General features: G+C 44.4%; 1 protein-coding gene across 4 annotated transcripts in view; it reads left to right on the top strand.

The window, feature by feature from the left end:
- The window catches only part of Kcnk10 (potassium two pore domain channel subfamily K member 10), a 139,982-nt gene extending 132,139 nt beyond the window's left edge, over positions 1 to 7,843 (top strand). For all 4 annotated transcript variants that reach the window (XM_052738711.1, XM_052738710.1, XM_052738709.1 and 1 more), the window contains exon 7: positions 1,831 to 7,843. In XM_052738711.1, coding sequence (XP_052594671.1) covers positions 1,831 to 2,451 — 621 coding nt within the window. In that variant the 3' untranslated portion in view covers positions 2,452 to 7,843. The remainder of the gene's footprint in view (positions 1 to 1,830) is intronic.
- The last annotated feature ends 14,479 nt before the right edge of the window (positions 7,844 to 22,322 follow it).

Genomic DNA, 22,322 nt, shown 5'->3' with positions numbered 1-22,322 from the left:
TGGCCTGTCCTCCAGGTCTCAGAATTAGCATGGAGATGGCACATTGGACACTGCTAGGTGAAAGTCGCTGAACAGTGGCCAGCCATGGGGAAACAGGCTCAAGGGGTCCTCTCTGCACATATTTCCCCATGTCCCCCCATGTTCAGAACCTCAGATTTTATTCCTGTTGGCAGACACCTGCAGTCTTCACTCCTTCTAGAAGTTTATAAGAAACTCTACAGCACTGGTTCTCTACCTTCCTAATGCTATGACCCTTTTATACAGTTCCTTGTGCTGTGATGACCCCAACCATAAAATTATTTTGTTGCTATTTCATAACTAATTTTCTACTGTTACGAATTGTAATGCAAATATCTGATATGCAGGATATTTGATGTGTCACCCATGTGAAAAGGGTTGTTTGACTCCCAAAGGGGTTGCAACCTACAGGTTGAGAACCACTGATCGAGATACAGGCAAGAAAAGGACAAGAGGAAAAGACACTTAGGACACTGAAAGTGTCATGCTTCTGTGAAGAGAGGAAAATAAGTAGGGGGAGAGAGTGAAAGAAACAGGGAGAAGAAAACTCAAAGAGGACAGGAGAAGGACAGACACTCCCTTTAAGGGTAGCTGCTCAGTTCATCTGGTAAAAAGGGACCTAGGAGACAGTTGTCAAAGGAGCTTTCCTCTTCCCCAATTCCTGGGCGTACACGTTAATGCTGCTGGCTTGTGTAAACACTGCCAATGCCATTGCCGGGCTGATTCCCCTGATGACTAGCTGACCTGCGGAATATTGGCAATAACAAAAGAGGAACAACATAAACACAAACTTTGCTAAATGGTAATAAGTCTTGAGGCATTCACCTCTATAGGGAAGCAGGATGCATGTGGGTACTGCATGCCCTGAGAATTAAGCAACCAAGGAATTTGGCGACGAGTCTCCAGCAAAACTTCACTTTCTAGGAAAGTATTTTAGCTGGGCTTTGGTGGGAAATGCCCTTTTCCTGCACCTTAACCAGGGAAATATGGTTATCAGGTCCCTTGGAGGGGCTTCCTCTGCCAGGGCAAGTCCCTTAGCACATGGTTGTAGCATGACTCCAATAGAGGGTGACTAACCTTCTATCACAGTTTGCCCAGGACTTAGGGGGATTTCCTGACTCACAGGACATTTTTTCTTTCTCAATACTTCAGGAATCGAACCTTGGGGCCTTGTACATGCTAGGCAGGTGTTCTTTTTTTTTTTTTTTTTTTTTTTTTTATTTTGCAATGCAAGGCAGGTGTTCTACTACTAAGTTCTACTACTGAGTTCTACCCTCAGCGTTTGGAATTCAGGAAGCTGGGATAGGTTGGTCATCTTACCCAGACAGAAGTATTGGAAAGATAGGAAATGACAGAGGTTTGCTGAGCACTGATTTTATGGCCAAGATTGAGTTAGATGTGGTCTGTGATGTTATGGATGATAGAAGCTCCATGAGACATATATGTGAGGAAACTGGGGCCATACAATTGGAGGGAGAGAGAGAGAGAGCGCAAGTGGAACGAAAATCCTGATCTCTCCTCCAGATGCTGCCCCACCTGTATTCAGGCACAGTTTCCCAACCTCAAGTCCTTCCAAGCTCTCCCTACTCCATTAGTTAGCCACTAGCCAGTCTGACATGGGTGACTGATTGGATGGCAGGAAGTATGGGAGAAAACAGATGTAGTGCTTTCTCTCTTTCCCTAGGAGACCATCATTCCTTGGGCTCCCCTGGAGACAGCCTCCCTCCTGGGATACCTGAGGGCTGTGAGGTTCTGAGAAGCATGGAGGGAGAGGAATTTCTTAGTTTATTCTTTCTCTTCTGTCTTGTCCAGGTGGGTGAGATCAAAGCCCACGCAGCTGAATGGAAAGCTAATGTCACCGCCGAGTTCCGGGAAACGAGAAGGCGCCTCAGCGTTGAGATCCATGACAAACTGCAGCGAGCAGCTACCATCCGCAGTATGGAGCGCCGGAGGCTGGGCTTGGACCAGAGGGCCCACTCGCTGGACATGCTCTCCCCTGAGAAGCGTTCTGTCTTTGCAGCCTTGGATACAGGCCGCTTCAAGGCCTCATCCCAGGAAAGCATCAACAACCGACCCAACAACCTGCGCCTTAAGGGGTCAGAACAGCTCAACAAACACGGGCAAGGCGCTTCTGAGGACAACATCATCAACAAGTTCGGGTCCACCTCCAGACTCACCAAGAGGAAAAACAAAGATCTCAAAAAGACCTTACCCGAGGATGTTCAGAAAATCTACAAAACCTTCCGGAATTACTCTCTGGATGAAGAGAAGAAAGAGGAGGAGACAGAAAAGATGTGTAACTCAGACAACTCTAGCACAGCCATGCTGACAGAATGTCTACAGCAGCAAGCTGAGATGGAGAACGGAATGGTACCCACGGACACCAAAGACCAGGGGCTGGAGAACAACTCCTTACTTGAAGACAGAAACTAAATGTTAAAGACTCTGGAGTTGGACTAAGTGTTGTCTTGTTTTTGTGGTTTGGTTTTGTTTTCCTTTTCTCTTCTTTTTAAATATTCACACTGAGACACGTGCCTTAAACAGACTTCTTGTTAGTCCAAAATTACATAACATTGAAGACTATATTTCACTGTGCCATACACGACTGAAAGCTGGCTCGGCCAAAGGGAAATCAGACAAGAGCTTCATTTCAGATAGTGGCGGCAGGACACACGGGGAGGGGTTGCATACATAGCAGGTGTCGGGCTGTCCCTGTGAGGGGCCTCCCAATGGCGATGCCGTAGCCCTCACACAGCACCACTGACATGGCACGTAGACGTGGGCAGCTATTCCTTAGACTAGCCTCTGAGAGGACAGGTTTGTCTTTTGAATGGAGTCTCCATTCCTGAACCTACCTTTAGTGATAGGTTGCACACAACAGGGGCAGCTGTTCGCAGGTGACCTGGTAACTCTAGCTAGGGTTTGAATGGGTATGTTGGCATGTCCTCAGCTTGAATTTTGACAGGCCACAGTGCAGAACACCTACAAAATGAACATCCGTGGGACCCAAGAGTACCTGGAATTTGTGGGAAGCTGATCAGAGCACACGTTTTATAAGGTGCAATTGCTTTTCTCATTAAAAGAAAAAAATCACAGACACATCCCACTGTGGATATCTCCTTAACCAATGACAGAAGCCCACTGAACTTTGTCCTTTTCCAGGGATAGGTAGTCCAGGCAGGCTTGCAAGTATTGGTGAAAACACCACCTCAGCCACTGCCTGGTTGAAAGGCAAATCATGCATTGTCTTCAGTGGGTGTGAAGGTCAAAATAAACTGATTTTGGAACATTCATACTCACTTTTCTATGGGAACTTTAATTATAACTTGTTTTGATAGGAGGGAGGAAATACCAAAATTATTGCCTTTGCATGATGCCAGTGGCTTGCTGTTCTGTCTAGCTGATACTCATTTTTTTTTAAATAAAAATAAATATAGACATCTTGTGTTTATGAGACACACCAAGGAGGACCGTGGCATCTTTCCATCTCAGGGCTTTTTGTCCTTTTGGGTGTCATAGAGTAGACATAGCTATTTCCATACAAAAGGAAAATGAATCTCTCACTCAATCCTTGTACATTAAGATTGAAATGGTTTAAGTTGTTTGCAGCTTAAGTGCCATTAATGCCATTTAAAAAATAACACTGAAAAGGAGTATTCAAAATAGTTCACTTCATTCTTGTGTTTTATCGTGTCTTTATCAATTTCATTTTATGCCTGTGTTTCTTTATGCCTTTATTATGCTGATATAACCCTTCCTCACCTGTTCTTCTCACACCTGTTATTCACTCAAATGGTAACTCTCCTTCTAGGCAAACGATGATTAACATGTAATAGCTATGATTGCTTATCACGTTACAATGTTCGGTGAAGGAACGTTGTGGGAAAGGTCCAACGGTAGGTTGGGAGGATGTTTTTTGTTTTTTGTTTTTTTTTTTTTTTTTTTTTTTTTTTTTTTTAATCAGAAATCCACAGTAGGCTTCTGTCTCACCTGTATATGCTTCGGCTTTCATCAGATTTGGCCGGCGTGTTGGTTCAGCTAGCTGGTGATCTGGGCCCCTGCACTTAAACATTTGGACCGTATAATATGAGACAATTGCTGGCTATGGGTCTTCTAGACTCAGAACCATCTTTGGGGAGTTTATGTAATTTTCTATAACTAATTCACAGAGCATATTTAACAAAAGATCATAGCACAAGTGGAGACTCCCAGAAACCATCTACCATTTTCTAACTCTGAGGGGAAAATTATACCCACTGCCTCCTTGACCACTGGTACCATGGAAGACCCATCACCCCTGCCTATTTCCCTCAAATGCCCCGCTTACAGCTGTCCCCTTCTTGAAGCACAGAAGCCCGTTTCCCAGATCCCAAACCTTCAGAATCTTGTTAGAGATCTGAGAAGTCAAAGAAGAATCACTATGGTGAGGTCTTTTCTGTCAAGGGTTTGTCTGAGATAACTCCTCCACCAGAACAGAACATTGGCTCACTGGTGTTCCTCACAGTGCTGTGTAGACTCTTGGAAATGATGTGTATACAGGTGTGGACACTGGGCTTTCATTATGGCAAGGGTCCAGTCAGGGTCATTATGTGTTAAAGAACAGATAAGTGGGATTTCTCTTGTTCTGACAAGTTTCCCAATGAAACTGCACGTGGATCTCATTCATTTAGGTTTCCACTGTGTGGTACCTTGCTATGTCTTTATGGTTGTGTTAAAACTGCAGGCACTGGATCTGTATCCGGTAGAGAAGCACCCCTGTCATTTATTCAGTGCCTTTCACGGACTTGGCACTGAATGGTACGTTTTACGGTACTCACTGAAACCTCACCATATTGCATTGGGGAAGCATTTACAGATTTTTTGTAGAGATGAGGACACAGAGACTCAGGGAGGCTAACTTACCAGTAGTACACAGCAAGAAGGGGGTAGAGTCTGTTTTCAGTTTCTCTACAGTGTCCACAGTATGGACCCTTGTGAATGAGAGTGTGTGCATGTGTGTGGTTGTGGGTGTTGCAAGTGTGCGCATGCACACGTCTTACAAGTTTCAATGAGCACAGTTGACAGAGGTGAGGTGAAAATAGGCATTTTTACCCCATGAAGACATGAAGTTTTGGAGTAAACCTGGCCTAAAAGGTTGCCCTCAAAGATACCTACTGTATGCTCTTGGCTTGGGGATGCCCTAGGCAGCACCTTTTCTATATTGCTAGAAATACCCCTCAAAAGCACTCCTTTGCACTTTACTTGATTTTCTTGGGGGAACTCTTCATACAGCAGGAATTAGACAGCTCAGAGGTTTGAGATACGTGGCTGACCAAATGGAAGAGGTGCACAAGTTGGCGTGTGCATAGATGTATTCACAAGAATCAAACTGCAGTAATACTGAGAATCAAACATAACCTTGGATTGAGAGTATGTAACCCATTCCCTGAGTGTTGGATACAGGTTCTAAATGATGTCAAAGAAGACCCTCTATGAAGATAGTGTATGTGGAAAAAGTGTTCTAAAAACTGTGAAGTACTCTCCAAAGGAGAAGCTGAAGAGGGAATGAGAAATTTAATTTCTCTTCATTTGTACATGCTAAGCCTGTAGGTATTGGTTGTTTGGATGTTACCCCTATAAAGATAGGGGTAAATAACATGCAGAACATGTGTGATAAGACAGCTGCTATGTGTTACATACAAGCATCATCCCAGCCTCTCCCCTCCCCATCAGAACCCCCTGCCCCTCTTAAACCCAGGATAAATGGATGGATGTTACACTTGGGAAGGGCACATGTTTGGTATCTTCAGCAGGCAGTGTTGTGCTTCATTTGGCAGCTGGATCCAGAAGAGTTTTCTCATCTGGAAGTTCATTAGTGAGAGCCAAAGGATAGTTTGGAGAGGCTCTATTATATACCCAGTCCTAACTCAGTAATGATTCACTCTGGCAGTTTGGCAGTTTGGGTATAGGGCTGTACGGTGCGTATGTGGGTGGCATGTGTGGTGAGAAAGAGGTCACTGGCCTATAATTCAGGTATCTGGGACTACTGTTTGTGCTCGTCCACATCACAGTTTATGCTCATGGGCACACTGCTTCCCTGTACCTCAACTGCACACCAAGAAAACTGAGCATAGATTACTACCAAACCCTTTTCCAGTTGTATAGTGCTCTGAGAGAACATTTCCCAGTCCATGAGTTAATTTAATCAGAAAATTATTGAGTTGGATTTTTGAATATTGACTAATGGCCCCATTCCTACCCTTGGTGTTTGTTTTCTGCATGGTTGGTGGAGACCAGATGTATTCGAGAGACTGGTGTCCAAATTATAATCATATTCCGTATAGGGTCTATCCACTGATCTAGTCTGGCACCCCTTCACCTGGCAGCTCACTGGATGCAGTTTTTTTTTGGGGGGGGAACATGTAGGGGGTGGGTCAGGGCAATGACGTTATGACTAGTCAAAGGATTGTAAGCCACTGCTGTTTGCACTCAGTTGTACTAAAGGTTCCATTTGATTGTGTTGTGAATTCAGGTCCTTCTCCCTCCCTCCTTCCGGTACGCAAAGGCACACGTGCAAGTGGGAAATGACTTTTTGGGTTCCATGGGGACAACTTCATGTGAAAAGTTCTAGTTGTGCTAAACAGGAGCAAACAACCCCTCCCCGCCTTCTGAGGTGTCATTTCTGGGGGAAGTCAAAGCTGCATACCTATGTGTATGCTTGGTTTGGGGGAGGCGGTTAGTGAAAATGTGTGCCAGGGTTCTGATTGAGGTGGTTGTGGCTCACTGGACTGGGGAAGAATGTCAACCATCCAGTGTGCAGAATGGTTTCAGCCTTAGAGCAAAGACACCAGAAGGGAAGGAAGCCAAACAAGCTCGCAGAGGCTCTCTAGAAAAGAAAGCCAGCCCTGCCACCTCCTGCAGTTTGGCCTCCTGCTTTTGCCAGTGCTTCATGTCCGGCAGTCTTTCTCATCATTAGGATACGACTGTGTGCAAAGACAGAGGCTGAGGGGACAGGGGAAGCCGCTCCCGCTACAGCGTAACAACTGGTTAGTAACAGCCTCAACAAGACACACGATACCACTTTCATTTGGCATTGCGGATGCTGTCGAGTCTGCATACAGTGTGGCAGCTACATGGCTCTGATAAAGTCCCGCATTCTGCCCTTGTGCGACAGCCACGTTACACCTCACCGCCTTTTCCATGTTCCATGTGTTTCATGGTCCCTTCATGTCTGAAGATCATACAACACCAGCTTAGCGCGGTATAGAGAAGTGAGAGGTGTTTCCGACTTACTGGATGGGATTATCATTTTCACAGGTGCCTGAGATTGGGGACCCCCTTATGTTCTTTGTCCTTAAGTGAAAACAAAACAGTTTCCTAGGCGTTAAAAAGAAACCTTTTTGAGAAGACTTCCAGTCCATCATCTCAGTAGACTTGTGCCATGGAGGCTGCTGCACAGTCTGTTCCCTGTGGCTAGGGCTCTAGCTCTAAGCGGGAAGCTGCAGCCATGCCTAGAAGTGAAATGCAAATCACCTTGTATGCTAACCTTTGTTCCTTTTCTGTCCCAGAACTTCAGGCAAGGGATGACAGATGATAATCACACGTGTGGAGATGTTTTACCTATTTTTCTCTTTGTAGGATTTCATGGTGCTTTTCTTTTTCTTTTTTAAAAGGCATTTTACAGTTAATAATGTGTTGGGGGGCATTTCGTATTGTTCTTAGGAGGAGAAGTGGGAAATTTGCTTGTAACATTTCAATAAGCTGTGCTGCTACTGTCCTTATTTGATGATGTAATATTTTTTTTCCAATGATGGAGAACATTGCAACAAAGACCTGGTAAATCCAATCTAACATCTGTCCTGCTTTCCTTTCTTTTATGGATGTGTGTGGTTCATAGTGGATGCATTGGGCACTCTGCTCAGGATCACAGGACAGGCTCCTTCCCTGGCTTCTTCCACTCATCCTTCAGCACATTGTTAGTGTGTTCATGAGTACAGAGCTGGGGGAACCTACTGTGTGGAAGAGGAGTCTGGAATCCCCCCCACCCCCCCACCCCCCCAAGGAAAGGAATCTTTAATAAGCCATCATTTCAGCTGTGCACTTAATATTCCTTTAAAAAAATTTTTTTATCTTATTTCAGTTGCATGTTGTTGGGGTTGGGCAGTACGATAAGCCACATGTGTGAGGCACTAAATTTGGATGTTGTAGCGGATCTGCCGCTCTGAAAGGCACAGCTTCTCTGGTTCAGATGTTGCAAGACACATTGAGATGACCTCGTTGCGTGTGTCTTCCACGATGATGGTAGTACCTGGTAACCAATTTTGGACACCTATTATGTACTCTGTAGTCCACCAGCAGTTGACAAGCATCCCACTTAGCCTTCTGAATGAAAAAGTAGCAACATTTTGTGGGTGGCCACTTTGAGGCTGTGAGAGAATAAAAGGAGCAACCTCCAAGCAGCTCAGCTCTCAGTCTGAGTCCCTCCAGGTTGTGCCATTTATAGGCTTTGATCATGTTTTCAGGAAAGGTGCCACAGTTCTTTCAGACCTGTCCCCTATTTTCTCCTGGTGAGGAAGGAATTCTATGATGTCAAAGGTATAAGACTGTCAGCTCGAGTAGCACCAACTAACTGGCTTCCATGCTAGTTGAAGTCAAGACCAAGTTTAGGTCTGCTGGTCATAGCTGGTCAGGGACAGGTCTGGGTTGTGTTTTTATTGTCTTCCTGGGCCTGCCCACAGTATGAAACACATGCTAGGAGCTTACCAAGATGGTTTGAAAATACAGTGCAAATAGATCAGTGGATCTCCTTGGCCTCTGGGATAAAGTTCAAGATGATCTACCAGGCCCTGCTCTAAGTCATGTCTCATGACTAATCAGTCTCTTCTGCCTCCATTTTTAATTACTTTCAAGCTCATCAAATGAGCTGCTCTACCTGGGGTCCTTCCAGGGATCATCTTCACTTGTGTCCCATCCCACTCCTCTCTGGCAAATTTGAGTTCTTTAGAGTGAAGTAGAACAGGTATCCCTTTCCCAGCCCCTTAGAGCACTTGCCTTCAACCCAACTTGATCTTTTCCTCAACTATGTCACTTGCTAGACTGGGTTCGCACTGAAGTTCCCTTGCCTGTTTTATTAGATGATAAGCTCCCAGGCCAGGGCCTGTGTCTGAACAAGATACTGCATACAATACAGACACAAGTGAGTGGGAGAGTTTGAGCATGATTGCTGACTGAGCACATTTCATCCTTCAAAGATGGTTTAATTTTCACAAATTGGAAGACCACCTGGAGTCAAGACTGATGGTTCAAGTTGTTCCCCCGCTAACTCCTTAGTATCATTTTAGTAAACCTTAGTAAAACCAAGTTCATTTATAGAGAAATGAGTTTTTTTTAAAAAAACAAAAAACAAAAAAAACCCAATAACATAATTCCAAAATTTTAATCACAGGTAGCAGTTGAAAAAAAAAATCAGACTGGAAAGATGACTCTCCCAAAGAACAGCTCTCATTTAGATCTTTGGATACTGGCAATGCCCATTTCAAAGTCAATGTTGCTATAAACAGAATTGGAAGTTATATGTAGTCAGAGAATAAGAGGTTATGCTCCCTGGGCATGTCTGCTGCCCCAGCTCATGCCTGGGCTTCGGAACCTTGTCCTCATCACCCACACGTTCCCTTCCCACCCCTGCTAACCTGGCTGTATTCTTAGAATCCATTTTAAGATTATGCTCCCAGGTAGTGATTCTCAAAATATGCTGTAGTGACCCTTGTATGTTCTTGAGATGCCTTCAGGGGCTCCATGGGGTCGAAACCATGTCCAGCATAGTACAAAGACAGCATTTGCCTTTTTTGCTCTCTTTCTTTCCCATGAGGATATACTACATACAACTGAGTCTTAGCACATAGGCAAGGTAATCTGATATCTTCTGATGATCATCATTGCTTTCCAAAATGACAGCAAATGGGCCTGTATCTCTTAGAGTACAAAAGGTACCAGATGGAATAATTCTATTAAAGAGGGCTTCCTGTTTGCCCTCATAGTAATGGATCACAGCTGTGGCTACAGAACTGCTCTCCCAGGCCTTCCCCAACTGCTCCTGAGAGAAACTTCAGGCTGTTTCTTGGCCACTGTGTAGCTTAAGCTTGGCCACTGTAGCTGATTAAGCTTTCTAGACGCTTCTCTGGTACTTCTAAAGGAGATTAGAGGACAGCCTTCCTGTGATGCCTTGGTCACATCAGCCTCCTGTTCATCTTTTCCACATATAGTGACAATTCCTAGAGGGAGCTCTCGTTCCTTTGTTTTCAAGGGCTCTGTCCAGAACACAGGGGAAGAGTTTAAACGATGTTTGCCATAAACCACAGCATTGAGCAAAAGGAATCCGAAGAGTCCAAGCAGAAGAGAGCTCAGATTTGACTGGACTAGAGGGGTGGGATGCCTCGAGTAAGGCATCTGGGACAAAGGGCAACAGTACAGGCAAATAGAAATTTTTTGGGTAATTTCTGGAATCAGACTATTGGCCACCATGGTAGGTTTGCCCTGGTTACATTTATGAACTTGTATCACCAAGGGAACTGAAACACGCTTGGAGCAAAAAATATCAGTTTTAAAACACTAACACACATCTGAGTGTGTGCTTTTTCAGATTTTTTTGAAGTTGAAAAGGCAGACAAGTCATCATCCTTTCAGTGCCTTTATCTGAAATGCTTCAAATTTCTGTTATTTCATATTTCTTTGTTCTTATATATGAAAAGTCACCCAAAGTGTCCACATTTAAAATTTTTTTCCCTCACACAATCAATGGAACAATCATGCTTATGAAATGAGTTTGGAAGATCAACTCTCATTATTTGGGGCCATTTTGGAAAAGTAAGACTCTTCCTTCACTTGTGCTGAAATTACAATCTTTTCCAGTACAGTCACCTGCATTTTTATCAGTTGCCTACATCTGCTGTGGGATAATGCTTTTGTACACTGGTTTAATAAAATGGTGATTGGCCAGTAGCCAGGCAGGAAATAGAGGCAGGATAAGCAGACAAGGAGAATTCTGGGAAGAGGAAGGCTGAATGAGGAGATGCCAACCTGCCGTCCAGGGAGCAGCATGTAATGACACACAGGTAAAGCCACGGAACACGTGGTGACATATAGATGAACAGAAATGGGCTGAGTTTAAGTGTAAGAGTTAGTTGGTAGTAAGCCTGAGTTAATGGCTGAGCAGTTTTAATTAATATAAGCCTCTGTGTGTTTACTTGGGTCTGAGCGGCTACGGACTGGGCGGGACACAGAAAAACTTCCAACTACTACATACATCAATAGTCTTTTTTGAATGATTTGCAAGTGCTTCAGGAAAAAATTGGTAGCAGGACCTTCAAAATACATGAACTCACTGTATAATGGAGAACTTGGAGAATGTTAACATTCAATGTCAACTGTAAATGGAGCAGGAAGAGGATGGCACATGGTGCCACGTAACTTATAACTATACATTTATTTTACTTTTTGTTTTTGAGATTATAATTACATCTTTTCCTCCTTCCCTTCCTTTCTTCTTAGACTCTCTCATATACCCCTCCTTTCCCTCTTTCCAAGTCATGGCTTCTTTTTTCATTAATTGTTACTACATTTCAATATTTTATATAGAGCATTCACCTATGCCTTAAAGAATATCTTGCACTTCCATCTTCAGAAAAATTTTAAGGCCATAGAAGGAGGGAAATAATGAGCCATTATTTTATTTCCATGAGTAGATAGATATGAATCCAAAACAATTTCTCTACTTACTGCCCAAAGAGAGAGGAGGAGAACTAACTAATAGTAGTGGTATCTGGCTAAAGTTGTAGGAACCATCTAGTCATCAAACACTTATGGAGTCCTATTCTGTATGAGGCCTTGAGAGAGGGACAGGGACATCTTAGCCACACTATGTGCCCTTCAATTCCTCACACAGTGGAGTTGAGTGCTCTGTGCCATGTGTTCTTGGGAGGAAAGTAAGATATGATGTGATTCTGTTCAAAGGTAAACAGAATGAGCATGCCAGTGACTGGGATTAAGAGAGCCCCCTGGTTAGAGTACACCAAGGCAGTCAAAGCAAGCTTCCAGGAAGAGGAAGCATCCTGAGGCAGGTGTAGGACCTGTTAGGGAGCAGGGGAACTTGAATAGTTCCAAGATATAATCCTGTGTAGTTAAAAAAATTGGGTTTGTGCTGAGAATACTGCAAATGCATCCTCTGTTGCTATAAGATATTTTTGGTGGTGGTGGTGGTGGTAGTGGGTTTTTTTTTTTTTTTTTTGGTTTTTCGAGACAGGGTTTCTCTGTGTAGCTTTGCGCCTTTCCTGGAACTCACTTGGTAGTCCAGGCTGGCCTCGAACTCACAGAGATCCGCCTGGCTCTGCCTCCCGAGTGCTGGGATTAAAGGCGTGCGCCACCACCGCCCGGCGGTAGTGGGTTTTAAAATGACTGAAAATGTATCACAGATGCTAAACCAAAGTGAAAGGCAAACAGAAGATCAGCACTACTGGCTATGGATTACAACAGGAATTCTAACTCCTTCTGAAAGCAAGTGTGATTGACTAACACGTAAAAACATTAGTATTTCCTCTTCTTTCTGCACCCCTTGCCCCCATGCCCTTCTTCTGTCTCCAGCGAAGCAGATGCCGAGTTCTGCTTTCTTTGCCTCTAGGAAGAAACATGGTGGCTGGAGTCATCCTGACTATGTCAGACATACCAGAGGATTTCCCGTGATTGGGAGCAGAATGGGAACACAGCCCTGGGAGACACAGGCTTCTCTTTAGGTTGGAGGACAGGGCACAGAGAATTTGGTCCTACACTTTGTGCAGTGTAAGAGGATACATCACCACCAATGGCAACGAGAGGTCAGGGCCATGCTGCCGAAGAGCTGGGGTCCCAGCCCAAATTATCTACCGACCCACATACCATCTCCCATCACTGTAGGAAGGATAATTCTAGAAACTGGAATTGTGATTTACAAGGAGGGCTTTTCTATTTCTTGCATGCATACACAATCTTTTTCACTTTCTCTTTTCTGTGTTAAGTGGTTCTTTTTGACTTGTATCTGTTTCATAGTGTTTCTGAGGCAGAAGCAGGAGAGGATTGACATGCTGAGACACTATGGATATGCGCATCATTTTAACAGTTAAAAATAAAAATCTTTCTTCAAAAAGGGCCAGGGAAGGCAGTTTACTGTAACTGGGCATTGAGAACACCCACAATAAACTCTTACTGTCTTACACCTTTCTGCCTTAGTGGGTAATTAGGAAGGTGCAGAGGAGAGAACCTCTCAGAGACGGAGCAGAACTTGCCTCCTCCTGGGGTATGGGGGCAGAATTCAGGGACTGCCCTGATGGGAGAGGGGACCAGGTCAGATGCATGACCAAACCAGGTTGAAGACCCCGACTTCAGGCCCGGCAGGCCTGGCTACTCTCTGGGAGTCAGACACATATCAGTTTCCACTCTTGTGTAAGCTCCCTTCCCTAGTTCACCTCTGTGGGAGCTGGAGAGCAGGTAGGACCAACTTCCTGCCTACATGTGGATGCACTTAGTCCAATAAACAGGCAAGTGAGCATTGAGGAAAGGGATAGGGAAACCCTACTTTCTTCCATCCCTCTCCCCAGACTTATAAGAAACTCCTGGAAGAAGTTGGCTCTGTGGAAGTCACAGTACTTTGGTTTCACAGTTTGAATGAGCTTGGCAGTATTGCACAGTGTAAAACCCTTTTCTCCCCAGATTTTCTTGTTTTTCACCCCCTCACTGTCTACTTCCTGTATCTACCTACTGATCCTAACTCAAGTAAGAGAAGTGGACACAAATGGGAGGAAAGTAGACATAGTCTAACATAATTCTATCTCTTTCTCTCAGATGCCTGAATCCTGGGGGAATTCTAACAGCATAAAAGGAATCAAGAAAAAGATACAGAAAACAGGCAAAGACATCTACAAAACAGCAAAGGAATTCAGGCATTCTGGGGGACAAAAGAAGGAAAAAAGATCCCTTAGCTTGGGGAGATAAACATGACAGAAGCAAAGAGGAAAAAGGCAGGATCTAGAGAAGAGAGGCCTATACAGGGCCTTAGGTCAGAGGTCACCCAGGTAGGGGTGTGGACTCTGTAAGGGGTAATGGTGAGACTCCTTGGATAGCAAGTTAAAGGGAAAAGAAAGTTGGCTTACTTTGCCCTGACCTAGGAACCAAGTATCAGAAAGTGCCCTTAAGCCCAGGGAGGACCAGGCTCTGAGCAATCAAGAAGTTGAGGAAAGACGACTTCAGAAACAATCTAAAGCAGAGGTTCTCAACCTGTGGGTCTCAGCCCCAAGACCGGCCTTTTCATGGGGATTGCCTAAGATAATTGGAAAACACCTATTTCTGATGGTCTTAGGAGCTGACACACAGCTCTTCTATCCATCTCCAGGCAGGTCCACCCACATGCAGATACTCCCACATAGGAGTACCCAGTGTGACGACATCTTGAGAACCCCATCACATAAACCCAGAACAAACACAGGTGGATGTGACAGGGTTGGTGCCTTAGTGTGCTTAGGAGAACCAGTCATGTGTGTACAGAACAACTACTGTGTTGAAAGCAGCAGTATTGGAGGTAAGATGACACTTCATGGGTTATGATGACTTGGTAAATAAATGTAAAATCATATACTGTAAAATCATCTACTACTACTACAAACAAAACAAAACAAAAAAAGCAAACAAAACCAAAAACAACAACAACAAAAACAACCCCAAACAAGTACCATGGGAATTTAATCTGTATGCTGATTGGTCTTCATCTGTGGTTGATGTGAATACTGCCCCCTTGTGATAGTAACAGATACGTTTAAAAACAAACAAACAAACAAAACAAAACAAAAAAAGCAAACAAAACCAAAAACAACAACAACAAAAACAACCCCAAACAAGTACCATGGGAATTTAATCTGTATGCTGATTGGTCTTCATCTGTGGTTGATGTGAATACTGCCCCCTTGTGATAGTAACAGATACGTTTAAAAACAAACAAACAAACAAAACAAAACAAAACAAAGCACAAATCAAACCCCAAAGAGAATGGTAAATCATAGGAAACGTTAATGGATTGTATTGATTGAACTATGCCATGTACATATGTTATATATTATTTTCACTAGGAAACTATCCCATGATGATGGATTGTGATGAGAACGTTAATATAGTGAGGATCGTTTACAGGATGGTTTGACCCCAATAATCGCAGCTGTAATGTGTTATTTGTTGTGAAGTTCTATCAGTCAAATCGATGAAGCCGAACAAACGAAAATGCTATTTTGATAGCGAGCATCTGAGCTTTGCCGGCAAGGATACCAACTATTTTAGAAGTAAAGCTGATGGTTTCAAGAAAGCCAGACTTGACACCAGGCAGGGCAAGTACCACAAACAAAATGCAGCAGCCATTAAGTCGTCACATTTCGATTCTAAAGTGAGAAAGCTCGCCCTGTGGCGAGTCACAGACAACTAAAAGGACCCAAAGGGAGTTTAGTCGAAGAGATTAAGGAGTGCCTTCAAGGAGAAAAGTGGGCAGAGAGGCGCATGACCTCTTTGTTTTCTGCCAGGGTTGCCAACAGCTGTCATGATGCTGTTCCACCCAAAGGGAGGTGGCCTCAACAGCATCAACCCTTCCCAGGGTCTGAGACAAAACAGCCTATCCGGCAATATTTGAAAACCCGTGGGAAGCCCGCTCGACTCTTACTAGAGCATCTTGAAGATGGGAGGCTAGATACCGAAAGTGCTTGACTTTAACTCAAGCTATTGCAAGCTGTCCCAAGGCAGCACAGCAGCAGAGGCCACCAGTAGCACTGTCACATGCTAAACCCAAGGAATGTGTCATGCTTGCTACTTCCACAAAAACAGGTGCCGTCTGTCAGAAATGAGGCAAACAAGTTTGCTGCAGTTACCAAATAGGGAGACCAGTTCAGAGAAAGGTCTAGCAACTCTGTCCATGTTACAAAGCAGATCCTTTGCCTATGTACCTGCCATGGTGGTGGTTTTGTGTATTATGTTCTGAAGAGAACTGGAAGATAAATGGCACGTAGAGAACAGTGTGACTCTCCACTAAAGGTTCCGTTCTTACGGTGGTGTTGAGAGTTTCCAGTTTCTGCGTCTTTAAACTTAGACTCCTGGGTATTTCCTAACAATAGAGATTGTCTCCCCCTCAAGACATCATAAAGGCAATTAGAAAAAAAAAATAGTAAAAAAGAATTTTTGAAGGGTTCAGACAAAATTTTCAGGGTTAGAATCTCCAAGAGATAGTGCATATGAAATCCCTGAGTGAGTATGTACCAGGTACATACATGCACAGATTTAACGATCAATATTAAAATATTTATTAATAGGCTTTTATATCATTCTACTCTGGTTATTTTTATCCTTTTTGATAATGTATTATGTAATACAATGGGAAAAATATAAACACACAACTAATTACTGGGCCATTACAGACATTTGAAAACCTGCGTAGCGTTCACTTGGCTCTTGTTCTGGGAGTCTTTGAAGACTTGAGGCCAGACAAAGAGATAGAAAACTGAGCATTGTTTTAAAAAACCCTTTTGTATTAATCTTTCTACAACAAAGGAAGCCGAAGAGTCTTCTAGCAGCTGCTGACTTATCAAACCCATTGAGAGGCTGGTTTGACCATCTCTCTGGTGAATAAAACCAAATCTCAATTACTACTTGCTGAGGGGACGTCATTGACCCAGCACAAGTCAGGGACTTGCCCGGCAGTCCACCCATCACTGCTGAGGTAGGACCGGGTAGACAAATCCAGCCTGTGCTTAGCTCCATTTCTCACATTCTTCTCGTTGGCACTTTCCTGCTAATTTCCCCATACAAACAGCATCAAAACCACAACATAGGTGAGGGAATGAGGTCTCTGCTTGCTCCGCAGATGTCACCCCTTTGTATTGGTGATATCAGAGGAACCTCGATGTCCCAGCCTCCCTGCCCTCTAGGTCACTTGGATTACTTTCTTATGAATGAGCAGGCTGTCAAGTCTTGGGGTTTGGAGACTTTTTCCTTCATTTGAAAGATGAGCTCAACACCGAAGAGCAAGAACACGGAGCACTAATGACTCTAGACACTCCCTGACAAACGTCTGTCATCATACAGACACGGCCATGTGAACTAAGAGCCCGATTCGAACACTGTACATTCATACATTCTTTAACAACTTCCTAACAGAGAAAAGCAAGACCTCTACTACCCACTGTTCATGTGAATTTTTATACAAGCACTGTTTTATTAATTATATGAAATAGAAAAACAGAAAAAAAAGAAAGACAGATGAGCACCTGCCTGTGGGGAACTCCAAGTTTATGTCTTCCTGGGTCTCAGGTTAAATCTCACTGAATTTGCAGTGAGGCCAACCTGGGGAGTTGCTGTGGATGCAAATAGCACCATCCCTTGCTGCCTGACTTCCCTCATAAGGGCTGCCTGTACTGTCACCATGGTGACAAGGTCAGAAAAATCCCTGGCTAGTTGCTTACATGTTGGCTAGTGTGTTGGGTAGCCCAGAATTGGCAGAGAGTATCTAGGAGAAAAGGCAAGCTGAGGCCTTGACTTTTTCTCTCTTGTTTCCTAGGTCTTGTCTTTTCAGAAGCAGTTAAGGGCAAAGGACTGCTCCAGGGGCCTTTATAAGGACAGTTCACCCACACTTCAGGGAAGAGGGTACCTTCTTACTCTGGATGGGCTCTTTCTGTAGTGTGGCAGAGATAGGGAGAGTCTCTTCCTTCCCATCCCTCACCTTTCTGGTTTTCCTTTCTTGCTCCAGCTCTGTGTCCATGACTTTCCTGCACAGTAAGGGACTGGTCTCAATCCCAGGATTCCACTATGTGTAAGTCTATTTAAAAAAACACCTAGTCATGTCCTGATCAGTTTTCACTGGAAGAACTCCTTCCAGTTGGTCTTAGCAGAGTGAGGCTGGTTGGTATAATTGAGAAATTTGGGAAATGGGGTTTATATTTATATTTAGTAAATTACATTATTGTGTGTGCTTTAGAATTTACTCTCTCTGTGTCAAAGTTTTCAGGTTTTTTTTAAAGGTCCATCTCATGAGCCTTGAGGAACCTGGGAAAGGTAGCTAATGGTGGTAGAGCATACATGCATAAGATAAGGGCTGGGGACCCCACACAGTGTTTCCTCCCATTGTGTCCCCTTCAAACATAGAAATGACACTGCTGCCCCACCCCCCACCAGGCCAGGCAAAGTACCAAGAGGCCCTATTTCATAGGCTCCCCCATGAGCAACGAAACCTTTCCTTGTCAGCTATTGGATAGTTACAATCAAAACAACCAAGTTGACATTTTGTTGCCCCGCCTCCTCAGCAGGGAGGGCCATTTCTTTCACTGCTGCCAAGGGCCATGGCCTTTTCTGCTCACTGCCTGCTTAGGACACCTCTTTGAGAGTCCTGCATCAGTTGCGGCAGGGTACTGCTTTTGCTACCACCTTCATCTTTTGGCCTGTGGTTCATGGATCCTCTGTCACTGTTCCTCTTTACTCCATAACTTTCAAGAGGTAGCCATTGTAATCAGGCAATTCCGACTGCAACAAAACTATGCGGAGAAAACAGTAGTGGGCTGCGAAGGCAGGGTCCTCTGGCCCTGGTCCGTGGACACAGTCCAGAGAGTCCCCCCTGGATGACTCTCTCACGCAGTACTCATCAAGGTCTTTGCACTTGCTCTTCTGGATGGTGGCTCTGGGCAGCTTCCAGTGTTCACACCAGGGGGGGTCAGCCACGGAAGCCGTCAGAGGGTTCTGTGGCTGGAACTTAGCTGAGGATGGACATCCAATCCAAGGTCAGGGAAGTGCTTATGTCGGTAGCAACAGTACTACCACAAAGCCTGCTTCTGTCTTGCCCACCTCCTTGGGTAACCTGCCAGGTGCTACAGTGCCCAGTACAAACAAATCTGGAAGTGGCTCTTCATCATTTAAGCTTTGGTGTTTATAACTGTAATGCTCACTTTTTGTTTTCACACACTGAACCTGGGGAGACTCCCAGAGAGAAATCTCCATCTTTTCTTAAGGCAAGTCTGGAGGAGGGTACATGGCAGTTTGGATCCTTTTCAGTTTTGACTGAGAAGGGATTGGAAAGGGGTGCCATATATATGGTCTGACTCAACAGGCTCCACTCACAGACTCACTGCAGGTTCTCCAAGTTTAACTCAATGACACCTGCTAATGAAGAGGCAGAGGACACTGGGCTCACTTATTCAAACCTCCTCAAAGGATCCCAAGCTGCCTCTGTACTATAGTGTGTAGTGTGCCAGCTGTTGGACACTTCTTCCAGGAGCTGGGCTACCCCAGCCCACACCCTCTGAGTTCCCAGGAAGACATTTTCATAAAGAGCTGTACCTCTGATATCTCCCAGCTAGCCCAAGGCCATCTCTGAGGGTTCATTTTTTTTTTTTTTTGAGTGTGTGTGGCATCAGTGTTGATAGGGTTCCACCAGTGTGAGGTGAACAGGGCATAGAGGAATAAGAGAGAAAGGAGAGATTGTATGGGGAGAGAAAGGGCACAGAATATGCATCTGTCAAGAGGCTGGAGGGGACCCCGTGACACACCAAGTGGTTTCAAACTTAGTGAGCAGCCTTGTAAAGGACAGCTGTGTTTCAAGCACAGTGAGGGAGAAGGTGACTGATCATTCCTTTACCCCTTTACCCAACAAACATTTATTGAGTGCCTACTGTGTGCCAAGCACAGTGTTGCCAAGTGTGGACCCAGAGTGGAGATAAGACACTTTTTCTACCCCAAGGAGCCATGGTGTATTAGGATGAAAACTATGGAGTTGATCAATGTCACAGAATGTGGCATTATCTGAAAGAAGAAACGTTTGGGTGTGGGCCAGGGCACCACGTGTAGAAGAAGAAGAAGAAGAAGAAGAAGAAGAAGAAGAAGAAGAAGAAGAAGAAGAAGAAGAAGAAGAAGAAGAAGAAGAAGAAGAAGAAGAAGAAGAAGAAGAAGAAGAAGAAGAAGAAGAAGAAGAAGAAGAAGAAGAAGAAGAAGAAGAAGAAGAAGAAAGGAGCCATGGATGCACTTGTTTGGGGGTTGAGGATGGCTCAGAGTTCCAGGCAGGGCAGTACTATGAACTAAAGTACAGAGATGCCATGAGTCCATGATTTGGGGTGTGCTCAAGGGACGATGAGCCGCATGGCGCTACTAGAAAGAAAAGACCAGGATGGACATATGGGCAACAATCAGGCTGCCTGGCCTCCTCACATACAATGTTGATGAACTCTTCTAGATCACGGGGAAGCCCTGAAGGTGGACAAGGAAGGGCGAGGCCACAGAGGGGAGTTCATTCAGGGCTTTGTCTAGGAACACAAACCCAAAACCACCTTGAGGGATAGCACCAAGAAGGTATGTACTTCCAGTCCTGTCAGGAGGAAAGGGCATCTGACAAGGTCAAGGGGACCTTATCCACCCGGGACCTAAACTTTATTTCAAACTTTGTCTCAGCGCCTCTTCTGAGAAGCCGATTCCACAAGAATTTCTGAGCTGTTTAGTGGAGGATTTGAGATGACAACTGTAGTCCATTTTAGTTTGTAATTCGTGTCTAGCTGTATATGTGATTATTAGTTTCACTCCACTGGTCTCTACTTCTTCTCTTCTCTTTCTCCATCGCTCCTTCCTTCCCCCTTCCCCTCCCTTCCACTCTCACTTCCCTGTTTTTTCTTTTCTGTTGTTCTTCCCTTCCCTCTTTGCCTCCCTCCCTCAACTCCCCCTTCCTCCCTTCCACATAAATTGAAGGTCCATTCCTAAATGCAGAAAAACACAAACTGTCTCATCCTTTTCATCATGTGGACCCCTGACCCATGTGTCTTCTATTTCAGGCACAGGAAAGTTTTCCTGCATCCTTCATCCTTTTGGATGAGGCCACCCAAGCTGACCTCTTTGTCAAATCAGTGAGTGCAGAAGAGAAAGGAAAAAAGAATACACATATGTCTGAGGACAGGAGTGAGATCTCCTCTTCCTCTTTGGTTAGGGAGAGTCTGCAGCAGAGAAATAGAGAGCAGAGTCGTGTAGATCAATTGGGAGGGAACTAGATGCTGAATCTCAAGTCTTTTCTCAACACAGCATCCACTATCATTCATTAGCAGAGTGGTCCATTGCAGAGAAAACAGTTTAATGAGCAGTTATCAGTAAACACCCTCAACTGGAACAGAAAGCTTCCTTCTCAGAGTCAACCTCTCACTTCTACCTCTCTCTAGCCTCTAAGTTAGAGGTTTGCATTGTTTCGTCAGGTCTGTGCAGGGGAGTAAGAAAATTTCCCTGCCATAGAAGGCACCAAAAGGCAGTTACATCATGTGGGAGCTGGGAAGAGCCTTAGAGATGATAAACTTCACATTCATCAGACGGTCTTTTCAAGTGTTCTGTTTGTCCATCCTCAGCATATCCTATGCGCCTTGAACACACCAATACAGTGGCTCCATGTGAATGCAGAGCCCACTGAACTTTTCAGGAATTCTACAATTTTAGGGAGGATGTATCTTTTAGCTGTCTGCTTGAGACAGGGCCTGCTGCCCATTTTTAGCTTTCTCTTTCCTTGTCCTTCCTCTCTGCCTTCCTCCTCACAGCCTTTCCATTTTAGTTTGTTGCTTCTATGTTAATGGGGTCCTCCTTTGTGCTTGGCCTAGAGGGATGCACTAAGATGAATAAGTTGCCTGGAATCAAGTTGGGGACAAATAGTGACTGTCAGAGTCAGAGTCATATGAGAGTAATGACGGGTTGAGTCCTGAAGCCCCCAAAGCCCTCTCCAATCTGGGAGGGGGGAGTTGTTACGGTAACTTACCAAAGTTCCATTCAGTTAAACTGCCCCTTAAGCTGCTTCTTGTACTCCCATACACTCAGAGACACAGCATCAGATTTTCTTTGCATGTGTCTGGTGATACCTCACATTTCAAGGTCAATATCAAATTTCTCCAATCCCCTGTCTTTTTTTTTTTTTCTCTGCATGTAGTTTTTATGGGGCTTTCTCCATCTTTCTCTGTGACTTTCCTTAAGAACTTAGGGCCAAAGTTATCCCAGGGAGACAGGTAGCTTGCTCTCCAACAAACTTGAGTAGAAAGTAAGTTTAAGAGATTAGAGCAATTCTAGATTTTCTAGGTGTCTCATTGGTGGTGAGCAAGGACTGGAGGGATCCAGGATCATAGTGGTCACCCAGTGAATCATCAAGAGTCTTGAGAGATAAAAAGAGGCACGTGTTTGGGAAAAATGTAATAGAATGTAGTTACTATGGCATAGTTTAAAACATTTTGGCCCGTTCTTATACTGCAGAGCCCTTTTTAAAAAGATAAATA

The sequence above is a fragment of the Peromyscus californicus genome, unplaced genomic scaffold, assembly GCF_007827085.1.
Source record: "Peromyscus californicus insignis strain IS unplaced genomic scaffold, ASM782708v3 Scaffold_15__1_contigs__length_86483966, whole genome shotgun sequence".
NCBI classification, from domain to species: domain Eukaryota; kingdom Metazoa; phylum Chordata; class Mammalia; order Rodentia; family Cricetidae; genus Peromyscus; species Peromyscus californicus.
The sequence above is the reverse complement of the archived record's forward strand: the minus strand, read 5'-3'. Positions and strand labels throughout refer to the sequence as shown.